A 25,207-nucleotide genomic window follows, 5' to 3' on the forward strand; every position below is an offset into this window, starting at 1 on the left:
TGGTTAAGCTTAACTGGTACTTTCTCAGCTGAGCTGGGAGTCTAGTCCTTTCCTTTGAAGAATAAATGAGGATGGGTGACTGGGTTACTGGCAGAAATGCACCTGGTGATAAAGACTTTCCCTGCTTCCCTGCCCTCCTTCTGCTTTCTCCTGATGCTTGTGCACAGCTAAAAATGGTTGCTGCGTTCCACAGGAAAGGTGTAAGAGCGCTGAAATGTCTGCTTGCTCTCTTGCCAATTCCCATGTGGGGTTGTTTCTTGCTTTATTTCCCAGAAGTCCTTTCTGCTTTGCTGTGTCAGGCAGAAAGAACAGTCCAAAAAGTTGCACTGTGCTTTAAGATGAAGGTACCTTTTTTCCTTTGGTGTTGTCTGCTCATTTATGTAACTTCTCCAGCTTTGAAAAAAAGGATCAGTATAAAATAATTGCAGTCAGTTTTGTCACAGCAGGTATGAAGCTATCAAAGCTTTGCTTGTTATAATCTGCATGGCAGCCTTGTGCTGCCTCTAGATCTTTCTTAAGAGACTTTTTAAAGGATTTTTTTTTTCCCATAAGCCTAGAGCAGCCATAAATGGTCTGGGTGAAGAGAAGGGAAAATGTAGCCTTAATCTGCTCTCAAATTTCAAGAGGCTCAGCACAGATCTTTCTACCCTCTGAGGCGAGAAGAAGAAATCTTATTTAACTTTTTAACTTGGAGATAGTTCAAAGCCGTTCAGTCCTTTGTAAAGTTGCTCAGTTTTTGTCCTGGTGTTTGCTGCAGCTGTGCTTTTAGTGTATATGTTAAGGGAGACCTTTCTGATGTAACTGGTGACCTGAAAACCAGCTGTACAATGATGTAATAAATGTTACTGTATATTACAAATTTTAACAGGTCTCCCACTGTCCCTCAACTGCCTGTGTAAGAACAAGACTTTATTTCCAAAAACTTGGTTTGGTGCTTAAATATGTGTAAACAAGGCACTTTCAATTGTTAGTATTATTTATTTTTTTTTTTAATTTTCCATGTTAAGAGTTTTACTTGCTTGGAAGAACTATGCACTGCTTATTTGTGTACAGAATGTATTTTTCACTGTATGGCTTTCTTATCAACCATTACAAGAAGTAAAATGAATACAGGTGATGCATCCATTCAGTGGCTTCCTCTGGTCTTTTCTTGTTTTAATGAATTTTGTGTTCAGTTGTAATAGGCAATGTGGCTAGGTGAGGGAAACTAGTCAGCGGGCGTAAAAATCCGCTGCATCATATGCAAAAAACTGATGGACTTTACAGTGGTTTTTGTAAATGCCAGCTGGTGTGGAACATGGTAAGACAAATTCCAGTGTTTAAACATATATTCTGAAGTCCTTTTTTTTTTCCTTCAGTTTTAGCAGAGAGCTATAATGTCATAAGTATTAAACGCAGAAAATGGTATCCTGAATAGACATATACGATGATTCTGTGAGGTTAGTGTTTGTACTGGCAAAAGTAAGTTGTCATTTGGTATGTAATTCAGAGCTTTGCTTTCCAGTTACTAGATGTAAGAAACATTTGCAGTGTCCTGGAGGTTGAACTGTGAGAGTAACTACTGCTGAGTAGAATCAAGCATGATGAGTTTCCAATTTAGTCAAAAGGACGCATTTTAATAGTGTGTTGATATGTTCCAGGACTCAAAGATGTAGAAAACAGACCAGTTACTGAAACAGAAAAATCCTTGGTCAGTTTGCCTTTGATCTCTGCTGAGTGCGTGGGAACAAGAGGTTTGGGCATATGACAGAAAAATGAAAATGAATCTGACGGGCTAAGGGAGAAAAGTGGATCGAGTAAGGGAGAAACAATTAATTTGTTATGGGAAATGTATTGCTTTATTATCTTGTTTTGTTTTTTTTTCACAGCTGTGGATAATGGAATAAGCCTGTAGAACCCTCCATTTGGATTTTTGCCAGCCATGATTTAAAATGTGTTTTGTCTTTTGTGGTGATATTTAAAAGAAATTTGGAAAGAAATTTTGTTTAAAATCTGGTTTATATGTAATTGTTCTTAAAAGAGAAAAAAAAAAACCACAAACCTTGCCATAGTTGTAATTTTGTGAGGTGACAATGAGAAATGCGTGGCGAGTTCTGGCAGTCCTATCAAATTTTAGGTAGGGCTAATGAGACAGTTCATGTGGGTTTCAAGGACTGAATAACCTCCAGTAAGAGAGAAAGAAAAAATATCAGTTCCGCTCTCCCTATTACAAAAAAACTATTTGTGAACTGGGAACTTTTTTTGGCATAGGGACAGAAGCTTGTATGACAGAGAGAATGAGCTCCCTCTCTGATGCCAGTAACTGGCTTATGCTAAATACAATTGGGCTGTATTGGTGTAGGCACTATGTCCAAGGAATGCTTCTGAAGGGCTTCTTTCTCCAGTGTTTTCAGTCTACCATAAATTTGTTTTTCTGATGGTTGGATGCTTAATCTCACATAGTTAATGTTATTTGTTTTCCTTCACAACACGCATTAACTGGGAGGGGGGGGGGGATGGGGGACGGGGACGGGACGGACGGACGTATTGCAAGGAGGAAAAAAGTATTGGTTAAAAGTTCTTTTCTGTGTAATTATTTCTGACAGAGTAATACATAGTGTGCCTACAAAGCAGTAGTTTAGCAGTTTGGTTTTACATAGTAAAATTATTGTTTCAGTTTGCCCAGAGAGAATAAAGGAATAAACCATTTTGGTGAGTGGGAAATGACCCAATATGATCCTTCAAGTTACAAAATTTCTTCAATCTCAACACATGGGGAAAATGAGAGAGCATAGTGCAATATTAATAAAAAACAAATAGTTTTCTCAAAAGTGATTTACTTACCTTGGGCAGGTGAGCAAAATGAGTATTTGAAAGACAGCCTGTTGATGGATTCTAAATTAATAGAATGTGAGAGAGCTTTTTGTGCATCCTCACCTTGCAATCGAGAAAAACATTATTGGGTATCTTAAGCAGGAATTACAGGTGTCCTCTGAGACATTAATAATATGATTATAATGTATGACTGTTGGACAGTGCAAGCACACAGTATGGTGAGGATTCCTCAGCCAAAAGTTTTCATCTAGGTCCTTATCACATCGGATCAGTGTTTGAGTTACAGTTTCAGCTGGTTCACTGGAAGCTGTTGACTTCGTCACCATGGTTGAGGGTCTTATCTGTCAGGAGACATCATCTGTGATTTGCAACACTGACAAGAGATTCAGCATGCTTCAGGGTTGATCCTGCCAGGCCACTGATTAGGCAGCTGGAATTGTGATTCTGGAGTTACCCATGTAACAATGGATCAAGTCTTGTAATATCTAGTCACATGTTTTGTTCTTAATGTGAGCTCTTAGCCTCACCCATCACTAATAGCCTTTCAAATGGGCATTAATTCAGCAGTTAGGAAGTCTCTTCCTTTAGGGATTATGTTCCATGATCTTCCTTTTCTTTCTCCTTCACTTCCATGCAGTGCATGCACTCCCCAGGTTATGCTTGCAAGCATGCGTGCTGTATTTCACCATGAGAGGAGAGGAACTTGAGGGGCTAACCCCAAGCTGGGGCATGAGGGAGACTAGTTGAGCTGCCATTACTAGGGCTTACAGGAACTACCTTGCTCTGTTCATTTCTTCTTCCAAGTCACCCTTCTCTGCTGTGGTCGTACTTTCCCACTTGGTGAGGAAACAAGGGTGTGGCTGTACCTGCATGACTCTTACCATGGCTGGGGTTCAATACATTCAGCTGGGTCCTGAAATGTACCTGTGAAGGGGCATTTTTGGCCCTCCCCAGCTGGTTGTTTTCCTGAGAGCGCCTTAACTGAGCTGTATCACACCATTCTCTCTTCTGTCTGTGCTTCGGGAAGTGTCTTGTTTGGCTAGAAGTAGTTTTGGTCTGTTTCTTTTTTAAAATACATTTTTTTTTTTCTATAAAAAGGGCACACTGGTGTGTATCTGGTAGAAAAGGTATAGCTAAAGAATGGTACTTGGAGCACAATATGGGGGAGATCTCATTTTCTGGGTCTGCTGAACCCAGCAAGAAGATTCAGTATTGCATGGGGCCAAGGGAGGATTGTTGACCACCACTTGTACTAGGGGACATCTGCTTTTGCTAAATGCGCTATGTCCATGTGTAGATGGCCTGTTTTAGCCATATCCAAGTTAGGTTTGGTGTTGAGGATTAGAGAGATAAAGCAGAGTTAACTTTGCTAAACAATGCTGAATATTGAATAAAATGATAGATTTGTTGACAGAAGCACTTAGTTCCTTTTAAGAAATCAATAGTGCCTCTGATAGCATCATAAATGCTGAGCTAATGGAGGCTGTTACCAGAAGTGAGCAGTTAATGCTGCAAGCCTTCTGTGAGGCCATCACTTCAGGAACATAAAACCTAAATGGCTAAGTGTTGCCCATGTGCAGAGGGACACAAAACTATGATAAGCCCTGTAAATGAATGTTGCATTTGTGGTTTCTTCAGTGCCTGTTTGGCTGGTGATGACTTCTGAGAACTGCAGTATGTGAGCTATAAATATTTCTTTTTGTCATTTATAATTTACTCATGGGTCAGAATAATTTACTTCCACAATAGCACTGAGGTTGAGAACTGATTGTGTAAAAGCTGTTAACTTGTGCTCACTTCTGCTGTCCAGGTTTTACTATGTAGTAGAATACAATTTTAATTTTTCATATGATTTTGCATATATGATAATTTCCATTGCATGGGGCTGGCATTGTATAATTTTTCTGTGGTCTGATTATTTCTTTTTCCCCTTCATCTTTTATTATTTGACCACTATCATCCTACAATAACCTTTAATTCAGGAGAGGGAAAAAATATGCTGTTGTATGGAGGCAAGTGTCTATCTGTTGCAAATAAGTAGTGCAAAACTAGAGAAAACCAAGCAGCTTTGAATAACCCAATTCATTTCCCATCCAAGGTGGCACACGAAAGAACCCATCTTTGACAAATATATTTTTGATGTCACTACAGCAGATATTTCTGGGTGAATTTTCATTGCCCTGTACATTTCGTTATGCAGTTTCATTTAAGATTAATAGAGCTTCCACAGCTGCATTCACACATACAGCCTTGAAATTGCTCTCCACTTTTTTTTCTTCTCAGTATATTCTTCACCTTTTTTTCCCCTTTGCTTTCTCCTTTTATCTTTGAGATGTATTTGTATATTTGTTGCCCAAATTAAATGGTAGAATGAGGTTGTGAAGGTGGGTTTTTTAAATTTGTTTGGTTTTGTTTGTTTTTTTTTTAAAGTTAGTTCTATTAATACATAGAACATGGGGCTCAACTGATAATTTAGGGCTCTGAAATTTGAGTTTAAAGACTGATATGAAGTGTTCTTGTGGGCAAAGAGTATCACTACAGATGTCTACATTTCATATAAAACAAAATGGGCATTAATTCTGTATGCCTGCACTCATGTATTCACATATTTTCTCCTCACACCGAAAAAAGTCTTTCCTACTTCAAATGAAGGTAAAATAAGATGGTAGTTCAAATCTGCAGTTTTACTCCTCTTAGTTTTGAATGAGTTGGTGGTGTTGGAAGAGGATTGTTGTGGGTAGGTAAATGCCAATTGCTTTACTGCAATGTCATATTTTTGTGGTTTTCATTAAAAATTATAAGCACTTTTTTTTTCCTTTGTTCAGGTTTGTAGAGATACAATTAATTCCTCACTGTAAACAAAAGAAAAATCTCTGATAAATAATTTGCTTCTAAACTAAAATCTGCCAAAAAAAAAAAAACCAAGCTGGGTTTTTATCAGCGCAAGTTTGTTGTCTTTTTCTATTTTACAACTTCAACAACAACAAAAAAGTGAATTACAGCTGGCCCTTCTTACAACTGATAATATTTTTCAGTTGAATGCTGTATAATAGACTTCCAGTGTATTTTCAAGTAGCTTAAAATCTTGACGGGTCCTAGTTATGACCAGGAAGGAAATCCTTTTAAAAAGGATAGCATTGTAGTTGAGGAATGAAGCAGGCATATTTTTAATTGGTCTTTATATTTTGAAAACTTTGTGTAATGTCCAGCTCCTGTAAAATATTTACAGAAGGATGTTCGTATCACTGTTTCCAAAGATGGAGCAAAAAAGGCAAAGAGATTGCATATCTGTTTTGTGAGTAGTTACTGTCACTTGTAATTTACATGAAGCTAAAAATCCAAACAGCCATAAGAAATTGCTGAGGGTGTTGGAGGTTGTCAGAGTAAAGGGCTGGCTCAATGTTGCCAGGTTGGAGCTGAGCCTGTTCCACTTCGGTGCCTTCGATTGCTGCAGAATGAGGATTCTGTTCTTGATGTTGCTGTTTGAACAGGGCTTAAAAATTCATGTGGAAGATACCACAAAACTTGGACATGCCAGGTTGCCTTCCTCCTCTGTGCCCTCAGCTCTCCTCCCTGTTCAGCTCTGAAGGATTGGTATTACATCAGCCTGATTCCTGTAGGATGTGCCTCAGTCTGATGGTGGTACTGAGTGAACTTTTTTGCTGTGTCACTGGAAACAATTTAAAATGTAATGACAGCTGCCGCAAAATGGTCATGAGAGTTGCTCCCAGATGTCCTTTTACAGCCACACTTACGTGTATGAGAGCAGGCCCAGATACTGAACTGTAGAGTAATTGTCGATGAATGAAAGATGTGTGCCTATTGGGATTCAAGGTATTTCTTTCATGAAAAGCCTAAAAGTATGCTGTCACAACTGGAGGAGGATGTTTGAAGAGAAGTCAGAAATGTGAGAGATGGCAGTCAAGGAGGCAGTTTAGCTCTGTAAATCTCTGCTGCTTTTTATAATTTTTGTCAAGCATTGTCAACAGAACTGTACTGTTTCAGTCTTCAATGGGTAAAGCTGCTTTTTGAATAATGTTTTTGCCTTAGAGAAACTTCTTGGTTTTGTCCATTTTTCTGACCTGGTTAGATTTCATGCTATGCTGTATTATGATTATTCTGAAATTCATGTATTTAACTTCTTTACGTCTGTAGAGCTTCAAAATACGTTGCATACTAAACAAAATAATCATGTAGAATCAGACATTACTCTTGGCTTTCCAGAGAACTTGAACTTTCAATTTATTTAAACAGAAATAATGTAATTGCGGGTTTAATTTACTTCGGTTTTTTGTTGTTGTTTTTTTTCCTTGAGTGGACTTACATTTAAGTAAGTACTTAAAAGTACGTCAGCAGCTTTACAAAGGGGGTCACTGTTGGGAACTGTTCACACAAGTAGAGACACTTGTGGGATGAAGATTGAAATCCCTGGTACAGATAAACACTGTGTTTATGACTCTGCACTGCTTCTTAGTAATGTCGGTGGCTTCCTAACAGAGATAAGCACAGCTGGCAGAACTTCAGTGGTTAGATAACAGAGCAGAAGCGCTGTTTAATCTGCTTGACTCTTGCTCTTGTGACGTTCAGATAAATAGACATAGAACACAGTGAAGCAAATGAAAATAAGGAAGATGTTTCACTGAATGCATGTTCTTAAACTGCTATAAATGGCTTTCTTCTTACTTTCAGAATTGTGAAGCGGTCACAAATGTTTCATGGTGTCATTCTTTGTCATCTGAGAACAGTAAAATTGGCAGAACAAGATACAGTCTTTCTTGCTTTTTAGCTTGCACATAAAAACTAGGAATAAAAAAAGAAAAGAAATCCCCAACACAAGCATGAAATTGGGATATTGTGTTAGACCGAAACTGCTCAGGAGCCATGGAGATTATTGTTTGTATTATTTTCTGCATAACAGAGGAGTTACCAAGGAATTTGGTTACTCAGTCATAAATTTGCAGAGTTGCAGTAGCAGAAGCTGTAGTCATATTATCGAGTAGTGAAAATGAAGCATCTCTATAGTGTCTTGGTTCCTAGAGCTAAGGCAGAAACTTAGATTGTCTTGTCAGTCTGTGAGTGATGGACCCTGTATGATCACAATTTCATGTTCTGTTGAAGTGGAGAATGTCCCTTGTTTTGCTTAATTCTTTTGCAACAGCTGCTAGTTGAATTGAATACATGCTTGTTTCAGTAGAAAATAATACTTTTGAACCAGCTTAAAAAGCAGAGTTTAATAATTGTTTGCAAGCTGACCTTCTGTGTTCAGGGATTCTGTCATTCGCATGGCATTATATCCCTTGAATGTGTGTTGGGGTTTCTTGTGGGATTTTACTGGTATTAAGGTCAGATATTCAAATGCAGTCTCAGGAAAAACATACCCATCTTGTCTGTGCAAATTTATATGAGCAAATCTGAGAGTTGTTTCTCAAATTATTTCTGTGAATCTCCAAAAGTCATTTTTATATGATCATGTGGAATTATAGGATATTGTTTAAGGACCTTTTAAAAAACACTTTTCATAGAATATGGGTTACAAAAATCTGGCTAGTTGAATTGGATATTCTTTGTTTTAAAACATTGTATTGTCTACGATCTTGGACATTTGGTTGTGTCACTTTAGTGATTCTTTCTGCCCGGGTTGGTCTTTTTCACTTGAGCATATTTGATAACTATTGCATGAACTGTGGTATAATTATCAAAGATTTCAGCTATGAAGATTTAAAAAAATCTGACTTGATTTTTGTTCTCAGATTCCTGTGATCTGTTCCTGATTTTTTCAGTAGTGTTTCAGATAATGGTGCTTTTTATGATGTAATTTTCTCATGTTCTGCAAACATGCTGAAATATAACAGAAAATTATTGGTCTGAATTGCTGCTGAATACTTCATTGGGATTCAGCAGGATTTGGGGTTTGGTTATTTTGTTTTTTTGTTGTTGTTGTTGTTTGAGGTTTTGTTTGGTTTGGATTTTTTATTTTTTTTTTCCCCTTGAAGGATCACTTATTATATGACAACTGTCTGGAATTTCAGGCAATGTTTTATATTCATTATTCTGTGACCTAAATTCATTCCCGTGCTCTGTTGTGGCTGACTGGCAGTTCCGAATTTAATTTATCCATACTCTTTCAGAAATGAGACTAGGCTATAGATTTGATACATTCTTTTGTATCATAATATGTAATAACTATATCAAAGAATGGAGGAGACAAGAAAGATCATCAGATTCTAAAGCTCAGGAGAATTCAGAGCATTGTTAGAGAAATGCAGAATATAGTTATGGATGCTGTTTACAGAAAACAAAATTAACAACACTGTCTATCCTTTTTGCCACACTATCTATTATAAATTCATACTTGAGGTGTTCTATGCCATATCACATATTTTTTCTCTGTGTATCAGTTATGATCTGAATTTTTTTCATATTTCAGTTATTTCAAAAGCATAATAATGCAACATTTACAATAGTATTTCTTACCAGAACACTCCTTACATTATGTATGTGCCTATTTAGCCACTTTTGAACATCTTGAATCTTTTTAAGTATCTGGTAATGAATCATGCGAAACATGAAGCCTGACTAAGGGGCAGTATTAACTGAAGTGTATACTAACCAAGGGTCAGGTTATTAAACTAGTCTCTTTTATGTATCTGTGGAGGGCTTAAGGTTTCCTAGAGCATGAATTTCGCTCAGAGGCTTTTGTTCATTTGCTTTTTTTTCTGTTTGGTTCATTTCTATCATCTTATCTTTCAAGCAAGGAAACCAGGGCATCAAGTAAATTTAGAAAGGGAGTGCTGTTACTGGATTGGAAAACACTCTACATGCCCTAGCCTTTTATCAGATTCCTCAAGAACTCAAAAAAAATTTTGTGATTATTTAGGTGGGTGAAGCAAAGGGCTTTTTAAATGAACTGTTTAGAATGTGAACCTATAGAAGTTAGTTCATTAACTGGCTGTTTTTCCAGGAACACCCTCTAATATTGTCAGATGAAAATACAACTAGTCTGGTTTCCTCATATCCAGTGTTTTAAAAATTGTATTTCTTTTGTACACTCTTGTCAGTAATACCTGTGTTCATGTTTGACTGTACCTGAGTCACTAATAGCTGTTGTTCCCCAGTTCTGCTTAGTTCATTGTAAATTCATCTTAAAACTGTGTGCAGCTTGAATTTCACATCTGAGTTCAATTTTCTTCTAACTGCCTTTGTACTGAAACATCACTGTGCAATTTTATCTTAATATTTTGATGGCCTTGCTTATCTCATAGTCACAAAAGTTTGCAGACACTTCTAAGATTTTAAGCTAGAAAATACATTGTCGAGATGTATATGTGTAATTGTAGACTTTTTTATGTCAGTCACATGGTGATTGGCAGTTTTCTTTCCTTACTTTTCAGTCTTTGATACGAGCTCTGCTTTTTGGGGAAAGTTCTCTCTATGCTGTCACAAGCATGCCCATACTTGTACTGGGTGCAATATAAAAAATGTCAGTGAATGTGTTAATCACTCTTAACAGCAAAGAAGTTGTTTTTTAGATGTTATGAAGCTGGAAAAAAACAACTGCAGACAGAAAACTGTTGCAGCTATAACACGTGGAAAAAGGCAGCAATGCAGGTCGCAAAGCATAAGGTTGAGTGAGCATGTATAGAAAACAGACAAATCGGGTTAACATCTTTTGATACTGGCTGTTTAAAAATAGAAAAAAGTACAGAAATACTGTGTATAGACAAGGCAGTGATACCCTCCAGGCAAATAGCAGCATATGGGAGAGTAAAGGACGCAGAGTGAAGGGTAAATACATAGGAGGCAGAAGGTGGACGAAGAAGGGAGTGATGGAAGTAGGTGGCTTACACAGCAGGAAGAGAAGCAGAGTCCCCCTTGTCTAGGAAAAAGAAATACGTAGAGAAATTAGCAACTCCCTCGAGGCTGGAATTGAATTCAGGAGAGAACATCCATATGGTAGGGACTGGGTTGGTTGCAGGAGCCCTAGTGTACTGGAAGTGCCAGGCAGCTCTCTTGTCAGTACCATAACTGAAGGTGCTTTTTATTTAGTTAGTCATTCCTTAAGTAATGGGATTGAACAAATAAGTAACACTATCCATGTCAGAATTCCTTATTAATTGTAAAGATAAGAAAATAGAGCAGTAGTTCACAGATTGTGTTCTTTTCTAACACTCTAGTCTTGAAGTGTGTCTCATTTTTAATGTGGGAAGCAGTAGGTCTCAGTGGACAGTGGTGTTCTTGAGGCCCTCTTGCTTCCTCTGTCCTTTAGAGAATGACCTTGGATGAATCACAGCACTGTTTTTGCCTCAGCTGCTCCTAGGTGAAATGGAGATGGTAACAGTGTCCAATTTTGTATACTACGTTGAGAAATGCAGGAGATATCTGTTCATTTCTGCCCAGCTGTTCTGTTTATGGCTAAAATTGCCTGTTAGATTCTGAAAGAAAGGTTAATTAAGTCATAGCATCAAAGTTTTCAGGGAGTCATTTTGAGGAACAATTAAGTATTTTTTTTTATATAACGTGATTGCATATTCTGTGTAGTTTCTATATGGTAGTCATAAAAGAGCAAAGTTCAAGTTGTTTTATGTCAGCAAAGGGTAGAGGCTTCCAAACTCACAGGACCTGGGTGACAAAGGAAGCGAAATGCAGAAACCTGACACTGCAATGTAGTGAAGTACCTTTGTTTGCTTAAAGTGGACTGGTTTAGGTGAATAGCTTTGGCCCAGTGTTAATACTCAGGTACATCTCAAATTAGGGAAAAAAAAAAAAAAAGTCACAATGGATGGACCAGTAGAAATATGAAAATTCCTGTGGGTTCTCCACATCAGGCAGTAGACTAAGGAGAAATGAAATATAGTATTGGGATTCAAGAAAGCAGAAATAAAGAATGAGATTGTTAACAGAACATCATGTGTACAGTAATTTTCCATAAGGCTGTAGCTACCCAGTGGAATGAAAAGATCTCTTTTAGTCATTTGAGCATGTCTTTCTTGTACTGTAGTGCTGTCTGGGAATTAAGGATCAGCCCCCTTTTTCTGTGGGCATTGCATAAAGATCTGGTAAGATACTCACTGCCAAAGCTGCTTGCAAACTTGGGGGATTAAAAAAAAAAACACATATAGCTTTGAAATTCCATATGTAAGTGGGTGTCTATCTGTTACGCCATTATAACATCAGGTGGAAGTGTGGTTCTTAGTAATATATTGGATGTTATGAATGTGTAGCTATTAAAGTAGCATGAGTTTTCCTGGGACAGGAGTAATGATAGTGTTTTTCTGAACGAATCAATTTGTGAATATGCAGGGTGTATATTGATCACTAATCTCCTGCATCTTTTAGATGAGATAAATGCTCAAAACCTTATTCTCATCTGAGTAACAACAAATTTCATGTGCCATTTTCCTTGATACTTGTTACATTTTTTTAAATATTTATAGGCAGCAAGGTCAGAGTACTCAGACTAATAAATCAATTCTTTTTTTTTTTTTTTTTTTTTTTTTTTTTACAGAGGGAAACTAAAGGTCAGTTTCTCATAGATCACATCTGCAACTATTACAACTTGCTGGAAAAAGACTATTTTGGCATTCGGTATGTTGACCCTGAGAAGCAAAGGGTATGTATATCAACTCTGACTACATTTGCTTGTAAGTAATGGTAAATTGATCAATTTTTTTTTTTTACAACTTTCTTCTTTTTAAACTTTTTTTTTTCCAATTAGCAGGGAAGTTCTAATGCAAAGTTACATATCTCTGAGGATTTATACTGTAGCCATAATCCATAGAGCTTGCTAAAGTGACATTATTAAATTAATTTTCTCCTCAGTTCATGTATTTAGCTTCAGGTGAATTGATATATTCTGATTAGTGTGCTTCCTCTGGGCATGGAAGATTGAAAAGATCTATAGGCATGACTGAGCAGTGGCACATAGTAGCTCTAGGCTCTGCACTGGAATTTGGGATTTCTTTTTTTCTGTAGAGTATGCTTCTTGGGAAACGTAGGCAGTAATTCTGTTGATTTTAACAGCCAAAAGCAGTGATTCTAGTCCACTTTTCTTGGTTTTAAGATCATGAATTAGGAAATGAGTTATAAGAGAAATTTCTTTATACAGATTTAAATGCTGTGGATGATGAAGGAATCATGATTTTGAATTGATGAGTTAGGTGGTGGCTCTTCCCACAGTTTTGTATTTTAGCAGTTGTGAGCTTAGCTGTCTGAAATTCATATTAGGTAAAAAACCCAAACACAAGATTACAGAGGAGTAGTTGTTAGGTATGTGTTTATAGAGATAAGCTGTAGCAAGTATAAGATGTAACGGGCTTGCTGAAGGAACATCACATAATTGTCGCCACTGTGGAATTCTTGCTCCTCCCACCAAGGAAAAAGGGAGAGCCATTTCCTCCAGTATATTCTTATGGATTGGATAGATGTATTACAAAACAGGAACAGTAGTTCAGTGAAGATCTGTAGGTGGAATTCACCAAGAGCTTCTTTCTAAAGTTAAATCTGATAATTTGACTGAGAATAATTGCTTTGAAGGGAAGTGATAATACATTCCAAACCAGTTCAACAGGGTGTGTGACAATATACTTCAGTGCCCTCTATGCAAATAAAGAGATGGAACAATGAATAATCATAGAATCGTAGAATGGTTAGGGTGGGAAAGGACCTTAAGATCATCTAATCTGCTCTTATTGACGCCATGTTGGTTGTCAGCAACTGCGTTATTGTTTTTCATGTGCCTTAGCATGCCTTCTGGGAGGATCTGCTCCAAGAGATGAGACTGACTGGTCTGTAATTCCCTGAGTTTTCCATATTCCTCTTCTTGAAAATGGGACTTATATTTCCCTTTTTCCAGTCGTTGGGGACTTCACCTGACTGCCATGATCTTTCAAATATGATGGCCAGTGGCTTAGCAACTTCATTCACCAGCTCCTTCAGGACCTGCGGATGGATTTCATCAGGTCCCATGGACTTGTGTACGTTCAGGTTCTTAAGATGATCTTGAGCCTGATTGTCTCCTACAGTGGGTCCAAGGTCTCCATTCTCACAGTCCCTGTGTCTGCCTTCCAAGACTTGGATGGTGTGGTCAGAGCACTTGCTGGTGAAGACTGAAGCAAAGAACTCATTAAGAACCTCAGCCTTCTCCAAATCCAGGGTAGCCAGTTCTCAAGATAGCTTTCGGAGAGAGCCCACATTGTCCCTAGTCTGTCTTGTTAGCAACATACCTATAGAAGCCTTTCCTGTTATCTCTGACACCCCTGGCCAGACTCAGTTCTAACTGGGCCTTAGATTTCCTGACCTGATCCCTAGCTTCCTGGACAATGTCCCTGTATACCTCCCACGCTGCCTCTCCTCACTTTCAACTTCAGTAAGTTTCTTTTTTCCTTCTCGGTTTCCTCAGCAGCTCCTTATCCATCCAAGGAGGTCTCCTGGCCCTCCTGCTGCACTTCCTTCTGGTTGTCACGCAACACTCCTGAGCTTGGAGCAGGTGATCCTTGAATCAGCATTCTTTAGCCTCTGGCCCTCTAGGGCTCTATCCCATGGAACCTTACTAAGCAGGTTCCTGAAGAGGCCAAAGTCTGCTCTCTTGAAGTCCAGGGCAGTGAGCTTGCTGTGTGCCCTTCTGCTGCCCTCAGAATCTCGAACTTGACCATCTCATGGTTGCTAAAGTCAAGGCTGCCCTGGAGCATCACATTCCCCACCAGCTCCTCCTTTTGGTGAGCACGAGGTTAAGCATGGCACCTCTCCTTGTCAGCTCCTCTATCACTTGCAAGAGGAAGTTGTCTTCCACACAACTGAGGAACCTCATGGATTGCTTATGCTGGAATAAAATTAATATTGCCTGGTCTGGTTTTGGCAATAAGCCATCAGCATGATGTGGCTGTGACAAAAGACAACACTTTGTTTGCCCTTTCTTAGGATTGTATTTTCAAGAAAGTTTTAATATCATTAAACCCTAATGAGACCTCAGCTATTCTGATCTAGATGTCTGTATTTAAGAAAGATAGTTTAACTGAATTGGGAGAAGTACTAGAAAGATAAAGAGAATGGAGGGCTTGTTTTTGAGACGATATTAAGAAGGGCATAATACATCTAGTACAGCAAAGCAGAGGATAAGAGGATATGATCCTACATGCATCAGAGTGTAAAGCAGAAAGAATAAAATTTAAGCAAGAGAAGTGGTTTCTTAATTAAGGCAATGAAAGCTGCAGTGTCTGGAGCACCTATAATGGAGGCAATGGGGCAAAATTTTTACCTGGATTATTAAAGAATTTTAAAAGACATCTCTCTAATTTTATGGAAGGGGTTTATATTAAACACTGACAGGACTAGGCACCATCTTCTGAAGTTTCAAAAAATATAGCATAACTATTTTCATAAGAGTTATTGATTCTGATGTAGGCAGCATACAGTTAATGTTGCTTTGCCCATTTTCTTGGAATTGTTGAAAGTCTTTTGCTGTTTATATTTCACTGCATGATGTCTGTCTTTGCACAGAAAGGGCTATGTGGTTCCAAATGGAAGTGCCAAGATCATGCATTTAATTCTGGCTTTTACTGAATTATTCTTGATTGGCTGTTTGAATAGTTAAGCTGTATGACATAATAGTATGTTATTATATAGTGTACACACGTGTACATATATAGATACATATAAATATTTTGCAAATTACTCCTGCTGACATTTATTCTACCAGTGATACTTGCCTCCCCTTTTTTTTATATGTAATTTGTTGTGTGAAGGTTGCAGAGTTGCTCCAAAAGCTAATTTGCAGTCCTTTTGTTTTGTAGTCTATTGAGGGAGCTCAAGCAGGCAAAAATACCAGCTTTAACTCATCCTAAATGTCTACTTTCAGAGTATGCTACCAAAATGTAGCATTTTGACTTAGAAGTGTTGAAACACTTGACTGAGTTTGAGAATTAAAAAAATTAACTGTTACAGTATTTCACATGTTTCAAATGAACTGTTTCAATATTTGTGTTTAAAACATTCAGAACTTCTGACTATGTGAAAAATATAGATAATTGAGCCAATTGTCTTAGGTTGTAACAAAATTTTGAAATGTGGGGAAACTGTGGTAGGAAACAACTGTGTTACCACAGCTTATTTTTTGTGTTGGTTATAATGTACTCCTTCCTCCCCTTAGCCATATTTTTTTTTGATAGTACTTTCTTTCTGCATAAGTAAATGTGTGTGGATATTTTAGAGAAGCTTAAACTTTGTAGAATTTTCTATAGTTTTCTATTTTCTTTTCCAGACCAAAAAAAAAAGAAACTCTGGAAGACATTTCTAACAGAAGGCAGCACAGTAGCTTTTCTTTCTGTCTTTGCATTTACAGGAGAATAAAAGTGCCAATGACCTCAAATTGAACTAGCAGTTAAAAGCTCTAGGTTCTACACCATATCTGCATTCTTGTGTCACATTTAGATGTTCCTTTGGGGAAACTGTGCCTTAGGGCAGCTTCAGAAATATACAGGTTTGTACTAAAAGAATGCAGTAAGTTGCAATGTGCCATTTTATATCTAACGGTATTATGCTGAGGATGAACAAGTTCCTTCTGTTCATATATTAGCTGCTGAATTTTTTGCCTGGATTTCTGAGAAAACCAGGTGTATGGGATCAGATTGCCTTTCTCCCTGACTTTCACCTATAGTAACTTTTAAAAGTTACTATAGTAACTTTTGAAGACAGTTTTGGTTAAATTTGGCTGGGGATGTAATTGTCTGTAAGGTTTCATGAGGAAAAGCCACCACATTGGTTGCAAAACCCTATTATTCTTCTCACTGGGGTAAATAGTGTAGGGTAAACCCACTCCACAGGGAATCTGGAGGGAGCTGTTCTGAAGGACTCAGAAACCATAATTTGTTTTCTTAGAAATAAGTAGTTTCAAACATGAGACATAACTTGAGGAGGTGTTACCAATTCTGCTAAATTCTGCTACTCAAGGAACTACCTATTGGTACATTTTCATGTAATAGATATTATATCAAGGCCAATTATCAGTGTCATCCTTGAGGAAATGCAGTATGGCTAATAGTGTGCCAGATAACCCTGGGTTAACTGAGCATATTTCTGTGTGGGTTTTTTTTTTGGCTGGTAGGAGATGGAATTAGGATGATATAATGCAACTACTGTTCAGAGACTCTCACTGGAGATGATCCCTTGTTGAGTGAGGATACTGGTATTGAGGGCAATGGAGGACTGGGCTGAAGGAAGATGGCAGTGTGGTGAAATTTATTATCTGAGTCTCTTCAGGAGATATCTGAGCAGTGATTTAAAATTGGAAATACTTATGTTTTTTTACCCCCAGTAGGTGGCTTGGAACATGTGCTTGTGATTATGTTTTTGGATGTGAAAGTATGAGGTGGCAGAAATACTTTGGAGATACCCATGGGGAAGCATTAGGTATTATGAAAAGGCTTTGTAAGAGCATGGAGCAACTGTGAAGTCTTGCCAGTCACTGTAGAAATGTTTGAGATTGTAATCACCCTGAAGCGATAAGATGCTTTGTCATTTGGATGTGCTGCAGGCTTCTCTGGGAGTGGCACAATAGTGCAGTGGTTTTAGCTTTGTGCATGTATGCCTGGCAGTATGAAAGCAAAGCTTTCAGATCTGTGAAACTGCTGTATGAATACTGCTCCCACTATGCAGCTGATCTTGAATGGTTGAGTACACTGGGATTTTCTGACTTCCCCAGAACGCAGAGCCCAGCTCTGTGCATCACTAAGAAGATGACACTGTGCACTATGGATTTGCTGGTACTCTTGCCAATCTACCCCTAAAGAACTGTTGCAAATACAATTACTATTTTGCATTCAAGTTAGACTGTAGGCACCTCTACACGCAGACAGTTTATTGTTTTGGTTTTTTTTTTTTCTGATTACATACTTATTTCATTAGTAAGGCTGCTGCAGAGTCCCATTTGTATTCCAGTTTACATGATTTACTATGGACTTGGGCAGAGTATTTGTTTAATCCTATAAGCTAAGCTGTTCAGCACTGTCCCAGTATTTACTAGGGAAGGAAACTGGAGCCTGTTGTCTGTGAATAATGAATTTATATATCATGAAGTAGCAGTTCTGTTTTTAATGGGACATGTACACAAAATCTGCAACAGTTCCTCTTTGGAGTGGACTTTTGAAAGGGTCAGCAAGTCTTGGGTGCCCTGATCTCTGTTCTAGCAACCAGTAGCTATTTAATACATGTTCTTAAAAATGTGCACTTAGTCCAACATGAAGGCAAAGAAGGTTGGCAGGAAGAGACAACAGATAATTTGCAACTTCAGGTTAACAAAGCTGTATCTTTGGGTAATGCATTGCAAGACTCCATACAGCTATGCAAGGAGGGCTATCTGGGAGCTCTCCACTCTCTTACATGCTGAACACCAGAGTCACTGGGCTGTAGGTTACTTATAAGTTTAATGATTCACTATGCATATGAATCTGCTCTCCCAGACACAAATATCACAAAATATATGTCCTTTTGCACAAAGTGTTGCTGTGACACTGCTTATTGTGTGTGTTTCAGGTCACACTGTTCCCAAAAATTATAGTTGAACTAGAAAAGACACAAAGCCATGAGAATGATCAGAGAATCACAGTATCATAGAATGGTTCCAGGGATGCCTTCTACTAGGCTACGTTGTTCAAAGCCATGATATCAAGAATGCATTTCATACAAAGAGAGATGGATTAGACTAGAAAAATTCATCTAGGAAAAGAGTTAAGTGAGAGAGAATGACCGAGAGAGAGCAAGAGAATGAACAAGAGAAGAAAGAGAAATAGATATGTTGTAAAATGGCTTGGAGAAGGAGATCAGGGAAAGATTGCCCTGTAATTTTTATAACAGAACTAAAACACACTTAAAGAAACTATAAAGCAATTGGTATTGAGAAGTAGTTTCTAAAATACCATACCTATTGAAAAAATTCATTGTTGTAGATGTCAAAAACACAAAAGAGTTAGAAAAAAAGTTAATAGTCAAATTGGAAGGTCCACAAAAGCTTATAAACAAATTATAATGGAGGCTGATGGAAAAAGCCAGTGAACACAATGGGAGCTACTACTTTTGTTCTTTTTCTAAGTGTTTACTTCAGGCTATTTTTAGGAACAAAGTGCTGAGTTAAATGGATGCTTTTACCAGTACGGGTGCATTTATGTACTAAACAAAATCTTGGCACAAATGAATAGTAGTGTGAATGTACAGATAAACTTAATTCAGCAGTAATGTTACTAACCAAAGTATCATGTGTGAAGATTAATAACCCTGCACACCAAGTAATTCTTCAGGCTATTTTAATAGCGGTGTTTTTTCCATCATTTGTGAACCTGTTGTCTGTGAGGACGTGGTGGCTCAGGCACACATCAACATATAAAACATGAGAAGTTTCACATCAATATGAGAAAAAACTTCTTTACGTTGAGGGTGGCAGAGCACTGGAACAGATTGCTGGGGAGGGTCATTGAATCTCCCTCTCTGGAGATCTTCATAAGCCACCTGGACAGAGTCTGCAGGTTCTCAGGTTCTGTTTTACCGTATGGACATCTGAGCATTGACTAAATATTGCTTGCTGAGGTGGAGTTAAATATTCATAGCATTTAGACATGTTTGGTTGCCCCTTCTTTAGTGCTCCTCTTGCAAACAGAGAGGCTAAATGAAAAGCCTCTTGTGTTGGAGGAGAGGGACTTTTCACTGAATTCCTTGGACTTCTGGTTTGCCAGGTCCCAAGCACTTGCCTTTGGCTTGGCAGGTTTTTAGGAGGTGGGCTTTGGTTTATGCCAGTCTTACACAGGAGTCCATAGGATGAGGAGTCTGAAACACACGTTTGCACTGTAAGGCAACTGTTGCATTTTAGAGGAAGAACAGTTGGGCATTTTCATGACACCTGACGCTTTACAGGGACTGTAAAAATAGATATGTGACATTGTGTCCTCTTTCCTTCCTGCGTCTTAACCCTTAACCCTCTGCTGTAGTGAGACCAAGCTCAGTCCTGTCTGAGCTTCTCAGTGAATGACTGTTCAAAACAGGTTGTTGGCTGAAGTGTCTTTACTAAAAGGACATCAGTGTTTGTGGAGTTAAACTGACTTTCTAGAATGCTGTTTTTATCCTTATGTAGTGTCCTTGCTCGTCTCGAGCTTTTGCTGTGGAAGCTGGTAGAACATCAGCATTTGTTGGTAAGCAAGAAAACACCTGGCCTTGCTAATGACTGTTCAGTGCCATTTAAAGGCTGAGCAGAGGTGAAGGCTGTATTTACAAAGTAAAAATTGCACTAGTCTGAAAGACAGCATGTAGTCGCAATGAAATATGAGTCAGAATGCAATTCTCAGCATATTTTAGGATCCCAGGACCAAAAGTGAAATCCATAATAGTTTGCTTACCACTGATGCTTGAAGCACTGAGACTTGTTAGCTATCCCATGACTGACCTTCAAGATCTCTAGGTTCTTTCTCTTTGCTTTCTGCTTCCATGAGGACATCTGCCTGACCATCTACGTGCCAGGCTCCTACCCAGATGTCTTTTGGCAGAAGGGATTAGAAATTGGCAGTGCTGAACAGAAGTTACCTCAAAGAATCCTTAGATGTTATCTGGATTAGGATCAAAATCTTATCTACTCCATTGGGCAGCAACCATGTTGCTAACATGCCATCATTGAAATAGGAGGCTCAGCCTCTGCAGGAATGATTTCTGATGATCATTAAGTACTGCCACATAAAAAATCAGGCTGGTTTGAGGGTGTAGGCTATCATCCAATTAAAGCAGTCTTTATGGACAACAGTGTGAAATACATGAGGCAAAAATGAAACTGTATAAGGTTGATGGGTTTTTCCCTTCCCCTAGTTTACACATTTTACTCCATAGAGGGAAATTAAAGATTCCTGTCTGTGACTGCAAGTTTACATCTGACTTGTTTTGTTTCTCTTTTTTTTATTTGTCTTATAAATGAGGTGCTAGCTTTACAAGAAAATTGGAAACACCTGTGGTTTGTTCCTGCAAGGTAGTGTGGCACACTCTTGCAGTGACATCTTTCTGTAGTGGAAGAATTAAATGCTTTTAAAGTTCGGTCTGAGAACTCAAAATGTTGTATTTTCTTTTTGTCTGAGGATTTTTTTTTTCTTTCTTTTCAGCAAATTGTTTAACAAAAGATTGATACGTGGAAAGAACATTTTACAAAGACATATGCTTTTCAATTGAAAATTCCTGCAGAAACCTTTGGACGAATTTATAGGAAGTTTTATCTGGTCCTAGCTGTTAGAACTAATTAATCTTGGAATAAATATAGCATGAATACTCTAGTGTAGAGATGAGGCACAATTATTAATTATTAGTCAGTGCTGTAAGGCTGGAAGATAAATACTCAGGGGAAAATCTTTCCTAAAACTCAAATTGAAATATGCAAACAAATATATAGGGGTGGCTCTTTCCAGAAGTACTAGCAGTGACTAGGTGTTTATCTTCCCCTGACACTCAGCATTAAGCACCTAATTGCTGTGTCTTAGAAAATATCCACAAATTATAAAGTAACTGCTCAGTTTTCTGGAAGGTTCAGCTGAATTTCCTACATGTTTGCAATCTTCCACCAACAGAAGGTCACTACAGAAATCTGAGCTTCTGAAACCTGCTGTCAGTTTCTTGACCTCCAAGTGAAGGTCTAGACAGCTTAATTGCTTGGTGTCTTTTCAATCCATTTTTAAACCATGAAAGCCAGCTCTTAATGAAACATTAGAAACAGTTTTCTTTCGAACATGTTAACTAAATCTGTGTTCTGGGGGTTTAGAGTATTGCAGGAGGAATTTCATTCATGTTTCCCCTTTTTCGTTATTCGTGAATTATTCATGAATTATGAGGGTTTAATATTTGCAAATTGGGTATTTTTATTAATACCTGACTTTTTGTTAGAATAGGTAACTGACTTTTTCAAGCAGCTGTAAATGCTGACCTGGTCTGTGCTAATATTTCAGCCTGGCCTTTCAAAGAGAAACATCAAACAAATTGTGTTGTGCTTCTGCTAGATTAAACATGTGAGATGCCTCTTACCTCTCAGTTCCCTGGGAACGATACAGTACAGCTCACTGTCTAGGTTTCTCTTTGCTGTCTGAATCTTCAGGTAGGACACCTAGATCCTGGTGGAGGTGGGACAGGTGTGTGAAGAGGTTAAAGAAAGTAAATGTGTATCTGTGTGTCTGGTTTCATATCTATGAATTCATCTGGATCATTTATCTATGAAGTACTGCAGACTACATACAATTTCTTAACTTACCTTACCTATTTATGAACAACCCTCACCCCCAAATTATTCAGAGCAGAATGAATAAATAATGTATCTGTGTGATCTAAAAAAGAATGAAATGAGCTAGATATTTCTGGTAAGTTGGTGAAGCGCTTATTGTTTTCTCTTTTTTGCTTTCTTCTTTTACCCAAAAAATAGACATACTAGGAAGAGGCAAGATATGAAGAAATCTTGTGGGGCTGTTTTTTGTTGTTTTAAAGTTTGTCCTTTGAAGTTTGGTGTTGCTGGTTTTTTGTTTTGTTTGTCTTTTGAGCAGAAGGTTTCCATACCAGTCTCTTGGTGGTAAGTAAGCTTCAAACAGAAATACATGGTAGAGCTGATCACCAATATTACTGTAAACTGTATGCAGTAGTTTTGGAGCAGCCACAGCATATAAGCTGCAGGTATTTAAAACTGTTCTTTCCATGTTATTTTTTTCTCAAAAGTTCTGTTCCAGAAAACTAATATAAAGTTATCCCTGATTTTGACTGAAGTCTTGAGATATTGTGATTTTTAAAATAATAATTTCTGTCACCTATTAACAGTTCTTACAAACTGTCTTCCCTGGCCTTTCTCTGTAGTAGAATTACTGTAAGTTATGAGGAAAAACAGTAGCTGATGTAGAGTATTCTAAATATTACATATGGTTTAAGAAGTACTAGATTTTGTAGGGTTTCAGAGCTAGAATAAAAAGGGTTAAAAATGAAACCCCTTAGTGCAAGGCCTTCCAGGGTTGATTATGCTTATTAAAGCTGAATACTATGCTTTCTGACCAGCTGCTTCTGCAGCACAAATCTCAGTTTACTGTGGAAATTTTTTGCTTACAGGAAAAATCCTAGTACAAATGCTGTTGGCTGTGGTTAGAAGTGGCACTTGAATATCAGCATGTTCTTTTGTCAATCAAAACATCCTTCTGAACGGTTCAGCTAGTGGTAGCAGGGGATGTGCTAAGGCTCTTAACGAAAATGTGAGCCTGGCTTTTCATCACAGAAGAATCTCAGTTGATTTTATAGAGGAATAAAAAAATGGAAGTTTTTCTGTCATTGCAGTCTTTCCCTGGAAAGTTAAGCACCAACTATACCTTCTGTACCTCTCTGTTGTGCATTCACTGCCTGTAGCATAAACATTTCATGGAAAAGTACACTTTTTGCCTTCAGATTTTCCGTTCTTGCTAGAAGAGAACAGTAGCTTGTGTTCTGAAGCTGTTGACTGAGAATACAGTATTTTTACATGCTTTAGTTATAAGACCTGTAGAAGACAGCATTAGTGAACAAACAATATTAACATTTCTGAATAGTCTGTCCTACTGGCCCAGATACTCATATTTCTAGAAAAAAATGGCTGAAAGTGTAAGTCTGAAAAGTTTGTTGCAAAGTAATCACTAGAGAATGTCTTTTAAAATTTATCTTTAAAATAAAATATTTGTCTTATTTTTACCTTGAATGTATCTACTGAGCAGTGGTAACACTAAATATGCTTGTACATTGCAATTCCAACATTACAACAGTATGGAGGTGCTTTTCCAGTGTATATATGTCTCAGTGAAACAAAAATCCTGCTTCCTATTTTTGGTACCACGTAGCTGTACAAGGATGTCATTGTCTGATGTGATCTGTATTAACCTCTGCTCTCTGCTTTGTCTTTCCAGCACTGGCTTGAGCCCAACAAGTCCATCATCAAGCAAATGAAATGTAAGTGTTGAGAGTTCATGTTTTAGAAATGCCCAGAAGTTTTCCTGTGCTTCCACACAGTAACTTAGAATATGCTTAATTTGTTTCTTGGTGCAAATAGGCCCTTTGTGTCCTATCTAGGCTCCTAAAAACTCAGGGTACTCTCATTACACTGTCTCACAGTGCTCTGCACATCAAGAGCTTCCACTTACTGCTCAGAGCTAGGCAGATGTGTGTAGGGTGGCAGATCTGGTTGGAAGACCTGTACATTCTTGGCTTTTGTTTTCAGTCAGACGCCACTGGGAGATGGCAGTGAAATGTGGAATGTGGCAGTCTGCTTCTGGGTCTTTCTGGTTTGCTCTCTTTCTGCTGTCTCCTACTTCCTAACAATGCAGAGCACTGTTCTGAGATTACTGTTACCGTCCAGCAAACTCAAGTGCTGTGCATTACTGCTTTCACCCAACAAAGTGAAGCTCATGTTTCTTGTTGCACTTTGCATAGGAACATATTCAGGAACTCTGCTACCAGATGCACTGAGGGTGTTTTGATTTATTCGGAACATCTCTGCCTGCATAGAGATGGTGCCTAGATGTGGTTGATGGTACTCCATAAATTCCATAGATTCACTGATGTGATGGTCTTATCAGAGGACTTGTGTGGCTTTTGGGTAAATCCTAATCAAACCTCTGAAGACTGAAAAATGATCATGTAGGAAATAGCAAAACAGAATGCAGCTAGTATGAGATTAGTTGTCACAGTGAAAATTTTTCAACAGCAACAGCAGCAGAGAATGATATGGTAACAAAGGAGTTTTGCTGTCAGCCTTAGATTCAGGACACAGGAGTAGAATTAACTACTGTGATCGGCTTTTTATAAGCAATTTCAGGTTAATACTAGTGTAAGTTAAATATATTTTTTGTCACAGATAGAGGACTTCAGTTGCTGCAATAGCCCTTTAAGGAAACAAAACTTATATATATATATATATATATATATATATATATATATATATACACATACACATATATATAAAATGCATGTGTAGAATTAACGGAGATTACACGTAAATATATCTTTTTCTCCCACAGGTTTCAAGGATGTTTTTGTAAGCATTTCACATCAGGAACCTCTTGCTTTATTTTTGTAAAAATATACTGTATTAATGTAGAAAATAAATTTTTAAAGGCACACAAGGTTAATTCATATTTTGTCTAAAAATACACAGTTTTCTAGGAAAAGGTTTAGACTCGGAAGAAGAAATTAACCGTATTCATTTGAAAAGCATCAGAGTCGCAGGTGACACACGTGAGGACTGAAATTAGAATCAGGTGGAAAATACAAAAACTGAAACCATGAAGTGTATGGTTAATAGAACATATATTATGTATATATGACTTCTAGGAGAAATGGTGGCAGAAGGCTGTTCACAGTGATTGTATGTAAGAATGGACTTTCATCT

General features: G+C 37.9%; 1 protein-coding gene across 3 annotated transcripts in view; it reads left to right on the forward strand.

Moving 5' to 3' along the window:
* Positions 1-25,207, forward strand: part of FRMD3 (FERM domain containing 3) — a 132,506-nt gene that overhangs the window by 47,800 nt on the left and 59,499 nt on the right. For all 3 annotated transcript variants that reach the window (XM_057396498.1, XM_057396502.1, XM_057396499.1), the window contains exons 2-3: positions 12,320-12,424; positions 23,727-23,769. In XM_057396498.1, coding sequence (XP_057252481.1) covers positions 12,320-12,424; positions 23,727-23,769 — 148 coding nt within the window. The remainder of the gene's footprint in view (positions 1-12,319; positions 12,425-23,726; positions 23,770-25,207) is intronic.

This window comes from Pezoporus wallicus, unplaced genomic scaffold (genome assembly GCF_028554395.1).
Source record: "Pezoporus wallicus isolate ANWC-B61680 ecotype Strahan unplaced genomic scaffold, APGP_CSIRO_Pwel_v1 contig_2776, whole genome shotgun sequence".
NCBI classification, from domain to species: domain Eukaryota; kingdom Metazoa; phylum Chordata; class Aves; order Psittaciformes; family Psittacidae; genus Pezoporus; species Pezoporus wallicus.